This window comes from Carlito syrichta, unplaced genomic scaffold (assembly GCF_000164805.1).
Source record: "Carlito syrichta isolate Samal-C Ts95f unplaced genomic scaffold, Tarsius_syrichta-2.0.1 Scaffold314028, whole genome shotgun sequence".
In the NCBI taxonomy this organism is placed as follows: Eukaryota; Metazoa; Chordata; class Mammalia; order Primates; family Tarsiidae; genus Carlito; species Carlito syrichta.
Window position 1 is genome coordinate 853,332 of NW_007258124.1, and position 19,270 is coordinate 872,601.

Consider the following 19,270-nt stretch of genomic DNA (forward strand, 5'->3'; position numbering starts at 1 on the left):
AAAAAAAAAGAAAGTGGCATATATATTTTGTAATTTTGAAAAAATTTCTGTCTGGGCTCGATGGCTCAGCCTATTATCCCAGCACTTTGGGAGGCCGAGGCAAGTGTATTTGCTTGGAGCCTGTGGGTTCGAGACCAGCCTGGGCAACTTGGTGAGACCTCCTCTCTACAATGAATCAAAAATTATCTGGGTGTGGTAGTGTGCGCCTATAGTTCCAGCTACTTGGAAGGCTGAGGTAGAAGGATCACCAGAGCCCAGCAGGTTGAAGCTGCAGTAGCTGTGAGTGTGCCACTGCACTCAAGCCTGGGTGACAGAGTGAGATTACAACTCAAAAAAAAAACTTGCTAACGTATGATGAACATTTTTCCTATCAATATTTTAATACAATATAATTTTTAGTGGCTGCATATCAGTTCATCATTTGTACTGATTACGATCATTTGAATGAGTTTTTAAATTATTTCCCATGCCGATTTTCCAATTTCTACATAATGCTTATGTGAATATTCCCATTTATGTAAATATACAGACACTTACACATCTATATCTTCATACAATTGTTGCATTATTTCCTTAGGCTAAAGTTCTGTAAAGTATTTGCTAAGTCAAAGAGTATGATTTCACTAAGGTATTTTATGAAGATTACCAGATTATCTTTTATTTTTTATTGTTTAAATTTTTTTGAGTTCGAGTCTCATTCTGTTGCCCAGGCTGGAGTGCAGTGGCACACTCACAGCCACCGCAGCCTCAACCCGCTGGGCTCTGGCGATCCTTCCACCTCAGCCTTCCAAGTAGCCGGAGCTATAGGCACACACTACCACACCTGGATAATTTTTTATTTATCATAGAGACGAGGTCTCACTAAATTGCCTGGGCTGGTCTCAAATCTGCACACTCAAGCAATCCACTTGCCTCGGCCTCCCAAAGTGAAGGGATTACAGGCTAAGCCACCGCGCCCGGCCCAGGTTATCTTTTAGAAAGATTATGCCAGTTTAATTGTTCTCATTAGTGAATGAGAATTCCTATTTTCTGAAACTTTCAGCATTATTAAACATTGTTCCTCTTTTTCATCTTTGCAATTTTTTTATTTTTTGAGTTGGAGTTTCACTCTTGTCATCCAGGCTGGAGTGCAGTGGCCTGGGCCACCACAGCCTTAGCCTGCTGGGCTCAGGTGATCCTTCTGCCTTAGCCTTCCAAATTGCTGGAACTACAGATGCATGTCACCACGCCCAGCTAGTTTTTGTGATTTATTGTAAATTTGATTGATGAAAAATGGTTTTACTTATTTTTCATTTCTTTGGTTACTCGTGAGAGTATATAGTTTTTTTTTACCTAAAAAAAAATTTTTTTTTTAAAGACCATGTGTTTTGTCTTATCAGTGTCTCCATTTTTCTGTAGGGATTTTTGTTTATTTTTTCTTTCATGGATTTAAAAGGCACAAAAGATATGCCATTATTCCTTATTTTAGTTTTTATTTTTTGTAGAGGTATATTCTCCCTATGTTGCTCAAGCTGGTCTTGAACTACTGGCCTCAAGTGGTCCTCCCACCTTGGTCTCCCAATGTCCTGGGATTATAGGCATGAGCCATCAAACCTGGTCTCATTATTTCTTATATATTTCATTGATTTCCAGACATATTTTCTCAAATATTCAAATTAGGATTCATTTTAACAGTTAACATATAATATGAATGTGGCAGTGTTCCAACCCCTTCTTTTTTGAAAAGCACCTATTAGTTAGTGATATATCTTACAATCTGTAACATATTTAAAAGTAGAGAAATTCAATATGTTGCGTTGATTTTTTTCTTGCCATTTAACTTTGCCACAAGGAAATTATTATTATTTTTATGTAGAATATTCTTTTGTGCCTGTATTTTACTGTTGGGCTTAGAATATTTTCCTTTCTGTGTTTCTGTAAATGGTCACTATATTTTTCTTCCAGTGTTTTTGCAGTTTCATGTTTTATATTTAACTCTTTAGCCTGCTTGGAATTTATTATGGTATATGGTATCATGTCTACAAATATATATATCTATTCCTCCTGCTTTCACAGAGTTAGCTATCCTAACTCCATTTATTAAATAATCCATTTCTGCCCACTGACTTAAAAATGTCAGAAATAATATTTACTAAGTACTTTTCATGTTGGTTCTGTTTCTGAGGAAAAAACATACTTTAATGTTGAGTTTGAGAAGCCTCTTCTGAAACAGAGTAGAGTACGTGAGCATAAATATTATATACCACAACCATTTTAGATAATAACTTCACCAGAATACATTGTTTTTCATATATTATATTTTTATATAACTGTTGGAATTCTTCTGGTTATTTTAGATTGTAATTAAACCAAGTTCCTTGAGCAGGATGAAGACTATCTTCACACAGGAAATTTTCACTGAGCAGGTATTTCTTTTTATTCTTAGGTACTTATTTAATTTTCTTTTACAATATCTTTTGGGAGAAAACTTGTATATCTTATCTTAAGAGAATAATATAGTCTCTGTCCATTCCTTTTCAATTTCTAATGATGATTTAATTAATCTTTGAAGCTTCTGTAAAGAAATAATCCATTTAAAGTACTTTTAAAGCTACTTATTACATAACAAAACATGCTTTAAATTTATATATCTTTAGAGACTTTGAGTTGATACTGATGGGTATAGTCTTACATATTGATAGTAGGAAACTCCTAATTATTTGAATGTATTAGGAGAAAAATAAGATAAAGACCTATTTAAACCTTTAGGCTGTAAGATTTATGTCTAATTAGATTAGAGACCAGAGTCTATATTTCTTATTCTTAATATTGACATGTTCTTATTTGGCCTTAGTCCTTTTGTCCATGGATAAGCCTAGGGATATTTTATTTTTCAGTGGAGTCAACTTTAAAATTTAAAATTAATTCCCAGACTCACTTGTCAATTTAAATCTTAAAATACAAAACAAAAATGTGTCTTAAAAAATGGAATATTCAAGAAAATACTCAAGGATCTATAATTGTTGCTTCTTTTATAGTAATTAATATTCTTATTTTTACATCATACTTTCCCTCCCCACCTAAACACACATACACATTCACATATAGGACAAAGGAAATTTACAAATTGTATTTTGTCTTTAAATTTGAACCACCTGGAAGTTTTGAGGAGAAAGACAATTAGAGGTCTATACATGACACATTGAGGATACAAATTCTCATTTACTTTTAATTGGTACATTATAATTCATATAATGTTTAAAAAAAATTTTTTTTCTCCCTCACAACAGCCCTTTGAGCAGATATGGATAAGCCTCCTGTTTTGTAGATATAAAAATAGATTTGGCAGATAAGTGATTTCTTCAAAGTCACTGAGGTCATGTTGTACAATTTCAAATTTTGTATTTTTTTACCTTATCACACTGCTGTGTACATATCTGTATTTAAAAATAGATAAAAATGAGCCAGGCTTGGTGGCTTAGCCTATAATCCCGTGCTTTGGGAGGCTGAGCTGAGTGGATTGCCTGAGCCCACGGGTTTGACCCTGCCTGGGAAACTTGGCGAGACCTCATCTCTACAATAAATAAAAAAAATTAGCCGGGTGTGGTAGCGTGCACCTGTAGTTCCAGCTACTTGGAAGGCTGAGGTGGAAGGATCCCTGGAGCCCAGCAGGTCGAGGCTGCGGTGGCCGAGAGCGTCCACTGCACTCCAGTCTGGGTGACAGAGTGAGACTGCAACTCAAAAAATAAAAAAATAAAAATAGATAAAAATGGAAGATTTCATAAATATCAATGTGTCTGTTTTCCTCTTCATCCAAAAATAATTGAAACATGTAATTGTTTTTCATCATTTATTTCTAGGGACCGCACTTGTATTGACAGTATACCTACTAATCCTCCCTCTTTCAAAATAACTATGTTTTGTTCTGTCATGTTACTAATACTATTTTCCTCTTTTAGGTTGTCACAGCTCATGCAGTTCGTGTTCCTGTCACCAGCAACCTCAGTGCCAACATTACAGGGTTTTTGCCTATTCATTGTATTTACCAGCTTCTCAGGAGTCGTTCCTTTACCAAGCACAAAGTGTCAATAAAAGTATGACCTTAGATTTATATTTCAAAAACAATCCTAAATTAATACTTTTTCCCAGTTAGTAGGCTTTAACTCTGGTTTTCGTGTATGAAAAGTGTGTTAATAAACTAAGTTACAGCTGGGCTCGGTGGCTCAGCCTGTAATCCTGCGCTTTTGGGAGGCTGAGGTGAGTGGATTGCCTGAGCCCGCGGGTTTGAGACCCGCCTGGGCAACTTGGCGAGACTTCATCTCTACAATAAATCAAAATGAGCCGGGTGTGGTAGCGTGCGCCTGTAGTTCCAGCTACCTGGATGACTGAGGCAGAAGGATCCCCGGAGCCCAGCAGGTCGAGGCTGCGGTGGCCGGGAGTGGCCACTGCACTCCAGTCTGGGTGACAGAGTGAGACTCCAACTCAAAAAAAAAAAACAAAAAAACAACAAAAAAAACTAAGTTACTAGTCATTTATATAGTTATCACAGTTAGTAACCTAATTTTTGGGTTTTTGAAACAATATAATTGTTATTTACAAAATGTATAATATTGCCAGTTCATTTAAATTTTCAATAATAGCACATGGTTATTCCATTAAAACTTAGAAATTGTCGTTTTCTAAATTTTGGTTTCATTCACCAAATTGGGAAAGTTGCTGGACAGCCATAACTACTATTTGTAGATTCGTCACAAGGACAGTTAACACCTAACTTACACATATTTTGATATACTTTTAAATTTTAGTTGGCAATGTCAAACAATTGAAAGGTCCTCTAAAGAAAAGGTTGAAACCAAGGAGGTAAAGAAATCTGTTTGAACCTTTTCTAGAGGCTTATTTATTTATGTACTTACAAAGAGCAGTGAATAATATATGCATAATATATCACTTTATGTTCTCCGTTTTTATATGATTTAGTGAAATTATTTTCCATTAGATTGCATCTTCTGCTTCCTTTTATATTTTGAGTTGGAGCCTCACTCTGTTGCCCAGGCTGCAGTGCAGTGGCACGCTCATGGCCACCTCAGTTTTGACCTGCTGGGCTCAGGTGATCCTTCTGCCTCAGCCTTCAAAGGAGCTGGAGCTACAGGCATGTGACACCATGCCCAGTTAATTTTTTTATTTATTGTAGAGATGAGGTCTCATCAAGTTGCCCAGTCTGGTCTCAAACCTCTTGGCTCAGGCATTCTTCTCACCTCAGCATACCAAAGTGCTGGGATTAAAGACTTGAGCCACTGTGCCTGGTCCTTATATTTTTAGCAAGTAAAATAGCTAAGAATTAAGAGTCCAAATGCACATCCAACATTTTTACATGTTCTATATCCAAAGGTGGTTAAGTAATAGCCTCCTATAAGTGCTTGTCAAAGACACTTTCTTCGTTTCTCTTGAGGGTTTGCTGTGAAAGACTTGTCCCTCTCCCCAGATTCTTCTCTGCTGTAAGGTCTTCCATGACAACACACATAGTGCTCTAAGTACAGATATGGCAGGAACTTAAAGTGTTTTTCCCACTACTTAAAAACTAAAAGATTAAACCTAAAGCCAATCTTCCTATCATTTTAGGTTCATTTTCCACTGGATAATATTTTTGATTAAGATATATAGTTCATATTTTAAAATCAAAGATAATTATGATACTAGATAATATATTTGGAACCACCAGAAACTAATAGTAAGTTTCACTGATTCATAAATCACGTAAAACTGTATGTGCTTTTATAATTGTGCTGCTTTTTCTTTTTGCCATAATTGATGCAGTGCCTATAACCTTCTTTTTTAGGATTGGATTTATAGACAGCTGTGTGAAACCTCCACTCCACTCCATCCTCAACTACTTCCTCTGATTGATGTGTACATAAACTCTATACTTACTCCTGCATCCAAATCTAATCCAGAAGCCACAAATCAGCCAGTCACAGAACAGGAGATACTCAATATTTTCCAAGGAGTCATTGGGGTAAAATAGTGGTTCTTTTATATCTATTAACTTATTTTTCTCTTTGCTTGTTTTTCCACTTATTTCATATATTTTTTTTTCTAGGTGGTTCTGAATTTAAAATGAGATTAAATTTCCTTAGATCTCCTCACCTATAAAAATTTAAAGAATTATTAGTTCCAAATAGTCAAATGGCATTTGTGGGAAACTTTTTTTTTAAGTCTAAAGGCTGCCTGGAGATTGTGTGTTTGACAAAGTGCTAGGTGAGAATTCAACACATTCAGCATAGCTTTGTTTAGCTTCCTGAGAATTTAAGATATATCTAGACTCATTTATGGAGAATTTCATAAAAATCTGTTTTCCCTTTTTTGTTAGAAGGGATAAGCAGTGGCATTTTTCCACAAATATAGTTACATATAAGACATCTTTTTTTTTTTTTGAGTTGGAGTCTCACTCTGTCGCCCAGACTGGAGTGCAGTGGCCGCTCCCGGCCACCGCAGCCTCGACCTGCTGGGCTCTGGCGATCCTTCCGCCTCAGCCTTCCGAGTAGCCGGAATTACAGGCGCGCGCTACCACGCCCGGCTAATTTTTTGATTTATTGTAGAGATGAGGTCTCACTGCCCAGGCGGGTCTCGAACCCGCGGGCTCAGGCAATCCACTCACCTCAGCCTCCCAAAGGCGCGGGATTACAGGCTGAGCCACCGAGCCCGGCTAAGACATCTTTTATAAGAATTCTTTTCCTCCTTGTAATTTCAGATAATACTTGAGGCTCCTGAAAGTCTTTTGGAAGCAGCCTGATGGGTTTGCTATGGAGGAGTAGCTGAAGTCTTTTTTTTTTTTTTTTTTTTGGGCCCATCTTAAAGACTACTTACACGTTACCTTTCTTTTTTTTTTTTTTTGAGTTGGAGTCTCACTCTGTCGCCCAGACTGGAGTGCAGTGGCCGCTTCCAGCCACTGCAGCCTCTACCTGCTGGGCTCTGGCGATCCTTCCACCTCAGCCTTCCGAGTAGCCAGAATTGCAGGCATGCGCTACCATGCCCGGCTGGTTTTTTTATTTATTGTAGAGATGAGGTCTCGCTTCCCAGGCGGGTCTCGAACCCACGGGCTCAGGCAATCCACTCACCTCAGCCTCCCAAAGGCGCAGGATTACAGACTGAGCCACCGAGCCCGGCTGGTTTCACTTTTTCACACCATCTTTCTCTCTTCCTTTTCTCCCATGTTTCCTACGTAAGCATAACCACATTTTATGTTATATCAAAAGTCGGTATTCTAAAGTGTTTATAATATTACCTTCAGGGTGACAACATCCGCCTTAACCAGCGTTTCAGTATCACAGCCCAGCTTTTGGTGCTCTACTATATCCTATCATATGAGGAAGCTCTCCTAGCAAACACAAAGAGTCTAGGTAAGTTGTGCATAGGCAAGTAGTTCATTTTATTTGTTTATATTGGATTACTTTCCAAACTGTTAAATGCAATAAAATGAGACTAGTATTCTAATAAATTCAGTATCATTTTTATAATCTTTGTAATGTAGGCATTGTATACTTGATACCTAAATCATGCATATGTGGTCACATAACAGCCTCTTATAGCTCAGTCCTCTTTTTAACAGGCTAAGTTAATAGATGTCTGAATTGACTGTATTTTAACAGTTTTATATCCTTTATTCACTAACTATAAATTAAGAGATAAACATGAAGGAGCTGTAGTTTAATTCTTTTGCTTGATTTCAGTCTTTGCACTGTCTTCTTCCATTGGTATAAAGAGTAGCAAGCTAAGCAAAAACAATAGAAAAAAAAGGAGTTTCTTTTTGCCATGAAAATTACCACTGAACTAGGCTTTGTAACTTAGCTATTTCATATACTGTCAGATTTAGCCTGCAAAAATAACAATATATAGTATATTTTCCTATATTTGGAAAACATTTTACCTGTATTTAGGCTTACTAAATATAGCTTTTAATTATTTATTTATACTTGAAACAAAGAATGTCATTAAAAAACTATAGGAATTTAGTGTATAATATAGGGGAAATTCTTGTAAGAGTGATTATTTTGCCATAACTGGGTGATTATACTTTTTGAAAAGTTGTAAATTAAAGTCATTTTTTGATGTTTGGCAGATTAGTTTATTTTTATTTATGTGAAGTATTATATTTTGAATATACAGTGACTTTCTCAGCTGCTTCTTTTCCTGATGACAGTTTTTAGGATTATACAGATGATATTCTATGACATCACTTACAGTCTTTGTCATATTAGGGAAAAGATGAGTCAATAATAAGCATTAAGTAACAGTCTCCTACTCTTAAATTTTAAAATTTATTTTACTTTATTTTATTATTTATTTATTTAGAGACAGGTTTTGCTCTGATGCCCAGGCTGGAGTGCAGTGGTGATCATAACTCACTGTGACCTTGAACTCCAGGACTCAAGCAATCTTCCCATTTTTGTCTCCCTGGTAGCTAGGATTACAGGTCCATGCTACCTTGCCTGGCTAATTTTAAAACATTTTTTTGTCAAAATAGGGTCTCTCTGTGTTGGTCAGGCTGATCTCAAACTCTTAGACTGAAATGATTCTCCCACCTCAGCCTCCCAAAGTTTTGGGATTACAGATTTGAGCCTCCATGCCCAGCCTGGTCTCCCACTTTTATCCACATATAGACAATGCATTCTGTTGAAGAGTGTGACCCTTGTGATTTAATGAGTAGGTAGTATAGGAATGAGTTATTTAGTTGAGATCATTAATACTATAGTTGGGGGCCAGGATACAACTTAGTTTTTATTTTTATGAATTAAATCTGAGAGGAGGAGCGAAGGTTAATTCAGACGCTTTTGGCTTGAGCATAAAGGATGGAATGGTTATCAGTTGAAATAAAAGAGAGCCTGGAGAAGGACCAGGCTTATGGGGAATCAGGAGTTAGTTTTGGAAATGTTGTGATGTCTGTTAGATTTTCAAGCGGGAATGCTAAGTAGGCAGTTGTGTATACAAGCCTGGATTTTAGAGGAAGCTCTGAGACACTTTAGCATATATATGATACTCAAAATCATGAAATTAAGCAAGATCACCAGGGGATGGAGTGTAGAAGGAAAACCAGGAGGATATGGTGCCTAGATGCCAAAAGAACATGTCAAAGAGGAGTTAGTGACTTCCTATGTCAATTAGTCTTGATATAGAGAAAGACTAGAACTGAGGCTCAGCTGATGACTGTACATAGCTTGTAAGAGGTTGTTTGACCTTTGGGGTTTCACTGGTAGGATGAAAGCCTGATTACAGTGAACCAAAAAGAGAAGATATGCTGCAGATAATGAGTAGAGACAAGCTTTTTTGAGGAGGAGTTGTAAAGAGAAGGAGAAAACTATGGTAAATGGAGACAAAATGGGGACAACATAGGACTTTTTTTTAAATTATAGAGATAAGAGAATGTGTGTATGCTGTTGGGAATAATCTAGTTATTTTAGAGGAAAGGATTGATGATACAGGACGGGGACAGTCTCTGGAATGATGTCCTTGATAGGTGGGAGAAATGGTGTATAGAGGACAAAGGAAGGGATTGACCTTTCTTCCTTGAAGAAGTTTTCCCCTGAGTTTAGGAGATGATTTTTCTTTTTTTTTTTTGAGTTGGAGTCTCACTCTATCACCCAGACTGGAGTGCAGTGGCCGTTCCCGGCCACCGCAGCCTCGACCTGCTGGGCTCCGGCGATCCTTCTGCCTCAGCCTTCCAAGTAGCCGGAATTACAGGCATGCGCTACCACGCCTGGCTGATTTTTTGATTTATTGTAGAGATGAGGTCTCGCTGCCCAGGCGGGTCTCGAACCTGCGGGCTCAGGCAATCCATTCACCTCAGCCTCCCAAAGGCGCGGGATTACAGGCTGAGCCACCGAGCCCGGCAGAGATGATTTTTCTAGTCTAGTTTATCTTCAAGAGGAATAAATAACTGCAGGATATGTCATGGCATGAGAGAGTTTTGCTTTTTCACAGCCAAAAATGTTGTTATTCTGCCTCAAATTTATTCCTGCTTGTGAAATTGTATTGCAGTTTCAGCACTTTGCTGACTGTTTTATGGTTTTGGTCCTTATAATAAACTTTATTAGGAGCCACTGGGTAGCTGCAGAAGCTCAAATAGGGAATTCTGAAATTTGAGGTAGAGCTAAGTATTAGAACATCATAGCCGTTATATATAGTCTTGGTTTATTTAAAAATATTTATAATACATGTATGTATGTATATGAATTATAGTTAAACATTGATTTAGTTAAGTACTGGTCCAAAATAATATGTGTAAGAAATAAAGAATGATATAATCCCTGTGTACTACTATTCAATTGCAACATGAACAATATATCATGGCATTTCAAATTTTTATACTTTAAAAAAATTGCTTATTTTTTATTACATCTGAAAACTTGATTGCTAGGCAATACAGTTTATTTTTAGGTACTTTTGAAGTTACAGACAATAGTAATTAAAATTATATATAAAAGGAACTATTTATCAGTTTCTATAATAGTCAGTAAACACAATCTTGCTCTTTAGCAGCTAAAAGCATTTCTTGTTTAACTCAATTTCAAGTTTCACTTCATTTATAAACAAAGTCTGGCCTTTTTTCTGCTTCTGTCCTTCTGCGATGTGTGAAATTTCCTTCTTGGTCACCAGCAGAACAAGACACATCTTGTGGTACTCGGGAAACCGTTATGTTCTCTGGCTCCAAATTCCTGAACTTGAAATTTTTCTTTGTACTTGATGGTTAATTATTTTTTTTCTGAGAAGAAAGTTGCTCCATCTGCCTCTTTCAAAATACAGAAACTTTTAAGCAAACATTGGTAGATGTTATTTCTCAACAGCTTGAAGTTTCAGAGCTGTAAAACCTATAGTTAAATCAAGTCTTGGCAAAAAAGGGTTCTAATAGTTATATGACTGTATTGTAGAGTAAGTTTTCTTTTTTTCTTTTTTTTTTTTGAGTTGTGTTCTCACTTTTTTACATAGGCTAGAGTGCAGTGGCATGATCACGCCTCACAGCAGCCTTGACCTCCTGGGCTCCAGCAATCCTTCTACCTCAGCCTACTGAGTAGCTGGGACTACAGGTGCATGCCACCATGCAGGCTAATTTTTTGATTTTTTTTTTGTAGAGATATGGTTTTGCCATGTTGCCCAGGCTGGTCTTGAACTCCTGGGCTCAAATAATCCTTCCATCTTAGCCTCCCCAAGGTGCTCGAATTACAGGTGTGAGCCACCATGCCTAGCCAAGTTTAATAATTTTAAACTTATTATTTACCTAAGTGTTTACGTGTCTTCCTTTATTTAAAACAGCTGGTTTTTAGATTAAAATCATTTATTAAAAGTGAGTTTACTGGAGAGAATTTAGGAAATGAGAAAAGAACCAAGAACAACGTATAAACCAATCATAATTTGACTGCTTGGAGGTAATTACCATTAGAAGTTTGCTAGAAAACCCTTCAGTCTTTGCATATATGATAGCTTTCAAAAAGTTGAAATCATAAAATTTCTTTAATCTCCCCTTCCTTGTTAATAATACATTTGAAACATTTGCCTGTTATAGTAATTTTTTTTTTCTAAAACATGATCTCCAATAATGGCATAATATTTCATCATAAATCGGTACCATTACTTGTTTAGCAAATTCTTTATTGTTGGACATTTACATTATTCCCAAATTTTGCTATTATAAACATTGGAGGAATGAATATTCTTAGAACTAACTCTATACACAGTCATGCTTACTTCTTTCCTTAGGACAGATTCCTAGATGTAGAACTACTAAGTTAAAGATTGTGAAAAAACCCGGGCACGGTGGCTCATGCCTGTAATCCCAACATTGTGGGAGGCTAAGCCAAGAGAATTGCCTGAGCCCAGAAGTTCCAGATGAGCCTGGGCAACATGGTGAGACCTCATCTCTACAATAACTAAGTGACTAGCTAACTACATAATCAGCCAGGTGTGGTGGTACATACCTGTAGTCCCACCTACTTGGAAGACTGAGGCAGAAGTATCATCATGCCCAGGAGATCGAGGCTTCGGTAGCTGTGAGTGTGCCACTGCTCTCCAGCCTGGGTGACAGAGTGAGACTCCAATTAAAAAAAAAAGAAAACGAAAAAAAGAGGATTGTGAAAAAGTATTAAGATTGAAAAACTGAGTTGCCATATTGCCTTCCAGATAATGTTACACCAGTTTAGACTTTCACATTTGCATAGGATATGAATGCCAATTTCCCCATATTTCACAGTTTTGAGTGTTACTGCTTTTTTATGGTGTTTTTAAATTGTAGAATATTATGAAGAGGAAAGTCTTTCATAACAGAGTACTAACATCATGTAACTAACCACCTATATTTTCTTTTAGGACATTATTGATTCATTAAAACAATTTAAGTATGCCTGGAATTAATTTTGATGTAAAGTATGTGACACAGATCTAGTTTAATTTTTTCATAGTTGGTTATTTGTCAACATTACATACCTGTCCTTTTCTTATTGCTTTGGAAGCTTTTATGTATATCTAAGTTTTTTTTACAAACCTATGTTTGCTTCTGGATTTCCTTTTTTATGCTTTTCATTTCTTGTGCCTTTTGCCAGTATTGTTCTTGTTCAGGACTTCTGTCTATTCTAACATATTTAATCGTTTGCATGAAATTTGTAATAATTTGTTAAGTTCTACAAAATAAAATTACATTGAGATTTTGATAAGAATTGTAATAAGGTTATAAATTAACTTTGAGAAAACTTAAATCTTTGCAGTGTTAAGTCTTCCCATCTAGGAGCATAAAATAAGTTTTGCCTTTTAATGAAATATAAGTATTTTATATTTTACATTTTAGCTAAACTGTAAGGCTCATGAAGGCTGATTTTTTGTTACTATCATATCTCTAGCATCTAGGATATTACTTGGTACATAGAACGCACTTAATAAATATTTGCTGACACAAGTGATTTTATTCCAGTTATTTTTTATGTCTGTTAATAAAATTTTATAGTTCTATGTTATCTTTTAACAAGTTATTGCTGGTTATAGAAAAGATATTGACCTTTAGTTTGCATTAGCCAAGCTCTGAGTTTCTTTTATTGTTAGCCTATCTGGCTCAGGCTGTAATCCCGCGCCTTTGGGAGGCTGAAGTGAGTGGATTGCCTGAGCCCGCGGGTTCGAGACCCGTCTGGGCAGCGAGACCTCATCTCTACAATAAATCAAAAAAATCAGCCAGGCGTGGTAGCGCATGCCTGTAATTCCGGCTACTCGGAAGGCTGAGGCGGAAGGATCGGTGGAACCCAGTAGGCGAGGCTGCTGTGGCCGGGAGTGGCCACTACACTCCAGTCTGGGCAACTGAGTGAGATTCCAACTCAAAAAAAAAAAAATTATCAAGTAAACATTTTTGGCAGAGATAATGTGTTTGGTCTATTTATATAATTCATTTTATAATTAATATCTTGATATTCTTGGAATGGATCCTACTTACTCTTGGTACATTATTTGTTCCTTTTTTTTTTTCGAGTCAGAGTCTTACTTTGTTGCCCAGGTTGGACTGCAGTGGCACACTCACAGCCACCACACAGCCTCGACCTGCTGGGCTCTGGTGATCCTTCTCCCTTAGCCTTTCAAGCAGCTACAACTACAGGCGTGTGCTACCATGCCCAGCTTATTTTTTGATTTATTGTAGAGATGAGGTCTCACCAAGTTGCCTGGGCTGGTCTTGAACCCCTGAGCTCAGGCAGTCCTCCCAAAGTGCTGGGTTTACAGGCTTGAGTCACTGTGCCTGTCCACATTATTTATTATTTTGGTATGGTGCTAGATTTTATTTTATTTTTTTTTAGAGACAGTCTTGCTCTGTCACCCAGGCTGGAGTACATTGGTGTGATCATAGCTCACTGTAGCCTCAACTATTGGGCTCAAGTGATCCTCCCACCTCAGCTTCCTGAGCAGCTAGGACTACAGGCTCACACCACCATGCTTGTCTAATTTTTTTATTTTTGTAGAGATGGGAGTTTTGCTTTGTTCCCCAGGCTGGTCTTGAACCCCTGGCCTCAAATGATGATCCTCTTTCTTCAGCCTTCCACAGTGCTGGAATTATAGACATGAGCCACTGCGCCAGACCCTGATCGTTTTTTAATTATGATTTTTTTCATGTGTTTAAGCAAGTAAAATTGAACTTTTTTTCCCCTTTTTTCTTTGTTTTGGGCTTTGGTATTAGACTTATGCTAATTTCACAAATGAATTAGGAAGTTTTTCCATCTTTTGAAGGATTAACATGCTACAAAAACAACAAAGGGCAATGTAAATAGTATTCAAAACATTTCTATAGTTTTTCTGAGGATGAGGTTAAATGTTAGATTTGAACTTTTGAAAGCTATACACTGGAAGAAATTTGGAAATGTGATTACTCATGTTATATGTATAAGACCAATGATCTTCTCATAGGCCTTTCATAAATTTTTTTTTTTTTTTTTTTGAGTTGGAGTCTCACTCTGTCGCCCAGACTGGAGTGCAGTGGCCGCTCCCGGCCACCGCAGCCTCTACCTGCTGGGCTCCAGGAATCCTTCCGTCTCAGCCTTCCAAGTAGCTGGAACTACAGGCGCGCGCTACCACACTCAGCTCACTTTTGATTTTATTGTAGAGATGAGGTCTTGCCAAGTTGCCCAGGCAATCCACTCACCTCAGCCTCCCAAAGGTGCAGGATTACAGGCTGAGCCACCGAGCCCGGCTAGGCCTTTCATAATTATAGTTTAGTCTTTCACTGAAGGATTAAGAATATCCTTGATGATTTCACTGAGATGTTAAACAGTTGCTTTAGGTGAGCCTTCATGGGATACTAGTTCTTTGATAGAATCATTAAAATTTATTTAGGATTTTGTCTTTAGTGTCTTAGGTCCAGAAACTTAAATATTGGTACTTCACCTTAAGATGGTTTTGAGAACTCTAGGTCTTAATAATACTAGTTAACATTTGAGTACTTGCTGTGTTCCAGACACTAATGAAGCACTTTACAGGTGTTAACTAATTGAAACTCTCACAACAATTCTGTAAGTTAGGTTATCTTTTTACTTTTTTTATTTTTTCATTTTTTGAGTTGGAGTCTCACTCTACCTCCCAGGCTGGAGTGCAGTGGCATGTTCTTGGCCACCGCAGCCTTGACCTGCCGGGCTCAGGTGATCCTTCTGCCTCAGTCTTCCAAGTAGCTGAAACTACAGGTGTGCATCACCACACCTGGCTAATTTTTTGATTTATTGTAGAGTTGAGGTCTCGCCAGGTTGCCTAGGCTGGTCTCAAAACGCAGGGTTTAGGCAATCCTCTCACCTCCACCTCCCAAAGTGCTGGGATTACAGGAGTTACCCACCATGCTTGGCAATTGTTATCTTTATTTTGCAGAGAACACTGAGGCACAGGGAAGTTAAGTAACTCCCCTAAGTAGTAAGTGTTGGAACCAGGGTTTGGCTATCATATTGCCTGATTTCTTTTAAAAAGAGTCAGTCACCACTATCATATATAACATGATTAAGTTATATATATAGACTTTTTTTTACAATATAACATTGTAATTATGAAGCTCTAAGCCTTGTGTTCATGACTGCATTTGAACTTCCTATTTAGATTTGGAAAAGTCTTGACTCACTTATTGGTTCTTTTAGTGTAGAGTATTTCTGTACATGGCCTCTCTCTACTATTATTATTTTTCTCCTCATTAGTTTCAATTTCAGGGCATTTTCCAAATCTTGCCCTTAGGTATGTTCTTGTTCTTCTGGTGTAGCCACATTTTGGTAGTGTTTCTTCATCCTTTATGTGCTAACATTCACAGATTAAGTGAGTTAAAAGTAATATGACGTTGTTTTTGTTCCCATTTGGGTTGAAGGTTAACATTTCTGTTGTTTCTGATACTTTATTTTAAACTTTTTATCTTTGACTGACAGCTGCCATGCAAAGAAAGCCCAAATCATATTCTTCTTCTTTAATGGATCAGATTCCAATCAAATTCCTTATTCGACAGGCTCAAGGACTGCAGCAAGAGTTGGGAGGTATTTGTTTTATTTGCTTTTTACTACTAAAATTTATTGTTAAAAAATACTGTACTGTTTATAATATTGTAAAGTATAATAGATGCTCAATGTTAAAAATTAAAACAATTCAGGAAAGTCCTCTTTGCCTTCCCCACTCAATCATTTTACTTACTGCAAACCACCCCTTGCTCCTCAAAAACTCCCAGCTATTTTCAGTTTGGTGTGTATTTTCAGACTTTTTTTTTCCTCACAGGTTGAACCATATAAAATTGGAGATATTCGACTAATTTTGACCTACAGTAATTTCATATGGTTGAACTTAATAGATAAACATACACACAGAATTTTTAAAAATTATGATAGCCTTTTCTAAGACTTGCTTTTTTTCTTGGAGCCTTGAACAACTTTTCATATCAGTACATGTCGTTCTAACTTATTGTCTTTTTTTTTTTTTTTCTTGAGTTGGGGCCTCACTCTGTTGCCCAGGCTTGAGTGCAGTGGCACAGTCACAACTCACCACAGCCTCGACCTCCTAGGCTCAGATGATCCTTCTGCCTCAGCCTCCCAAGTAACTGGGACTAGAGGCACATGCCACCACATGCTACTAATTTTTGTATTTTTTGTAGAGATGAGGTCTCACTATGTTGCCCAAGCTGGTCTCAAACTCCTGGACTCAAGCAATTCTCCCACCTCGGCCTCCTAAACTACGGGGATTACAGGCATGAGTCGCCATGCCTGGCCATACCTTATTGTCTTGAATTACTTTATAATATTCCATTTTATGGATATACTGTAAAATTTTTACTGTAAATACTATTAAATAAAAATATAGTAGTATTTTTAAAAATTAGATATTTTTCTTAATTGAACACCTCTTATAATGTTTGAGCGTGGATGTTTTTCTTTATTTGAAGGTGGAATTTTCTTCCTCTTTTGTTATGGTTGGTTTCAAAGAAAACATGAGCCTTCATTGGTCATCATTAACCAAATGTCTGCACTCACTTATATCTTTTTATAATCTATTTCTAAAGGAATGATGTTATATTTGGCTGCATCTGGCAATTAGCATGTTTTATTGAGAAGAGTATGAAATGTAGCTTAATTTGTATTTCTGTAAGCAGTCTTTTTTGTGACTATTGGGTATGGTTTTAAATGTACATATGTTCCTGTGTTCATTTAGAAATTTAAACTTTAAGATAATACCACTTTTGATTATTACAATGTCTTTTCAAACATAGAAACACCAATTGTAAGCTGTTTTTATGAGAAAGGAAACAGATCTCATTCCTCTGTGACTAGGCAGAAGTATGATTTGATCTAAATTGCAGAATAAGGGGATGATTGAATCTGAAGTACTTTGATTTTTACTACTACTCTGATGATGATGAAGATGATAGTAATAATACTGTAGTAGCAACAATATATATATATATATATTTTGAGTTGGAATCTTACTCTGTTACCCAGACTGGAGCACAGTGGCCGCTCCCGGCCACTGCAGCCTCGACCTGCTGGGCTCCAGCGATCCTTCCACCTCAGCCTTCTAAGTAGCTGGAACTACAGGCACGCGCTACCACGCCCAGCTAATTTTGATTTATTATAGAGATGAGGTCTTGCCAAGTTCCCCAGGTGGGTCTCAAACCCAACAGGCTCAGGCAATCCACTCACCTCGGCCTCCCAAAGCGCTGGGAATACAGGCTGAGCCACCGAGCCCAGCCAGCAACAATATTTATTAGCTACTTATATGTGAAGCACTTAGCATAGTAATACTTAGTATAACTAAATAGGCATTTTAATGATCTTATTATTGATTTATTTGTCATTATTAATATTACACATAATAGTCAAATCATGCTATAGGCAAAATATTGGAAATAGGGCTTTGATTTGGTAAAAGGAATGCTTTCCATTTCTTTTGATCTTCCTTAACCCTTGAATGAGGAAAAACAAACCCTTTTGTGGGTATGACCAATACTGCTTCTCTTGGCTGATATGCTTAGTTGTGTGACTTTAGTATTGTTAATAAACATCTTTCAGCCTGTTTGGTTCCTTATGTAGAATGGAGACTTTATTGCTTACTTTGTAGGAATGTTAGGGTGAAATGAGAAAATGTACATAAAGCACCTGAGGCTTTTTAAACATAAAAGTGGGCAACTTTAATTTTATCCTTTAGTGGCAATGATTCTCAGTGGGCTTAGAGGAAAGGGCTTATTCTCTACAGTAGCCTATCAGTATTTCTGTGCAGAGCCTTTCATACCACGTATGATTTCCCTCTATTTTTCTTTCCTCTCCTCTCAATTCTTGAACCACTGCTCTGTCAAATAACTTTTCCTGATGGGAGACTGTTCTGCTGGGATGGGGTAGAAGAAAGCTCGAGAATGTTTGACATTAGTCATTCCCAGCTCACTGTGTATCATATTACTTAGAGCTCTTTATTTAAGCAGATTCCCTTGCCCAATCTACTATACACACGTATACAAGACGTGCTCCTTCCTAGCGCTGCATTTCAGAGCTTCTGATGTAGTCTTCTGGGATGGCATTTACTGTTCTGCCATGAAACAAGCTTCCCAAGTTTCTGGTGCTAGTGGTGCACTAATCTTACTTTGAGAAACATTGATTTAGAGCCTAACCTTCTTTCCTTGTGGGCCATTAGCTTGATAAAAATGAGAGGGGTGGGGAAGCTTCCGGTGTTTAAGAATGGAAAATCCAGTTGATTTCCTGTAAATTTTCAAGGGTTGCATTCAGCTTTACTACGTCTCCTTGCAACTAACTACCCACATTTGTGTATTGTGGATGACTGGATCTGTGAAGAAGAAATCACAGGGACTGATGCCCTGTTAAGGCGAATGCTCCTGACTAATAATGCTAAAAACCACTCTCCTAAACAACTCCAAGAAGGTATAGTGAATTGATACTCTTTTTACCCCTTTTGTAGTACAAGGAGATGCTAAGCTAATTGAAATCTCATAATCATGGAGAATTTTCCTGAGAATATAACCATGTTTTGGTGAATATGTTTTAAGTGCTTCTCTTTGAGTTTAAGTCATTTTAACCATTTCTTTCGGACAGGCTTGTATCTTTCCTCTCATAGGTCCTATGTTACATCACTAAAAAAGTAGTGTGGCTTTAGGAAGGTACTAAACTGGTTAGAAATAAGTGCAGTGGAATAGGGCAATATACTTGGTGTTAGTGGATAATGTTCCAGATCAGCCTGGAAACAGAAATCAGCCTTGTTAAATAGAAATACAATGTGAGTCACACATGTATAAACTTTCTGGTAACCACATTAAAAATGT

General features: G+C 37.2%; 1 protein-coding gene across 2 annotated transcripts in view; it reads left to right on the forward strand.

Annotated features, from left to right (window-relative positions):
• INTS2 (integrator complex subunit 2) overlaps positions 1-19,270 on the forward strand; it is a 70,891-nt gene that overhangs the window by 27,895 nt on the left and 23,726 nt on the right. For both annotated transcript variants that reach the window (XM_021718948.1, XM_008070846.2), the window contains exons 12-17: positions 2,337-2,405; positions 3,939-4,073; positions 5,816-5,992; positions 7,268-7,376; positions 15,888-15,992; positions 18,708-18,872. In XM_021718948.1, the coding sequence (XP_021574623.1) occupies positions 2,337-2,405; positions 3,939-4,073; positions 5,816-5,992; positions 7,268-7,376; positions 15,888-15,992; positions 18,708-18,872 (760 nt within the window). The remainder of the gene's footprint in view (positions 1-2,336; positions 2,406-3,938; positions 4,074-5,815; positions 5,993-7,267; positions 7,377-15,887; positions 15,993-18,707; positions 18,873-19,270) is intronic.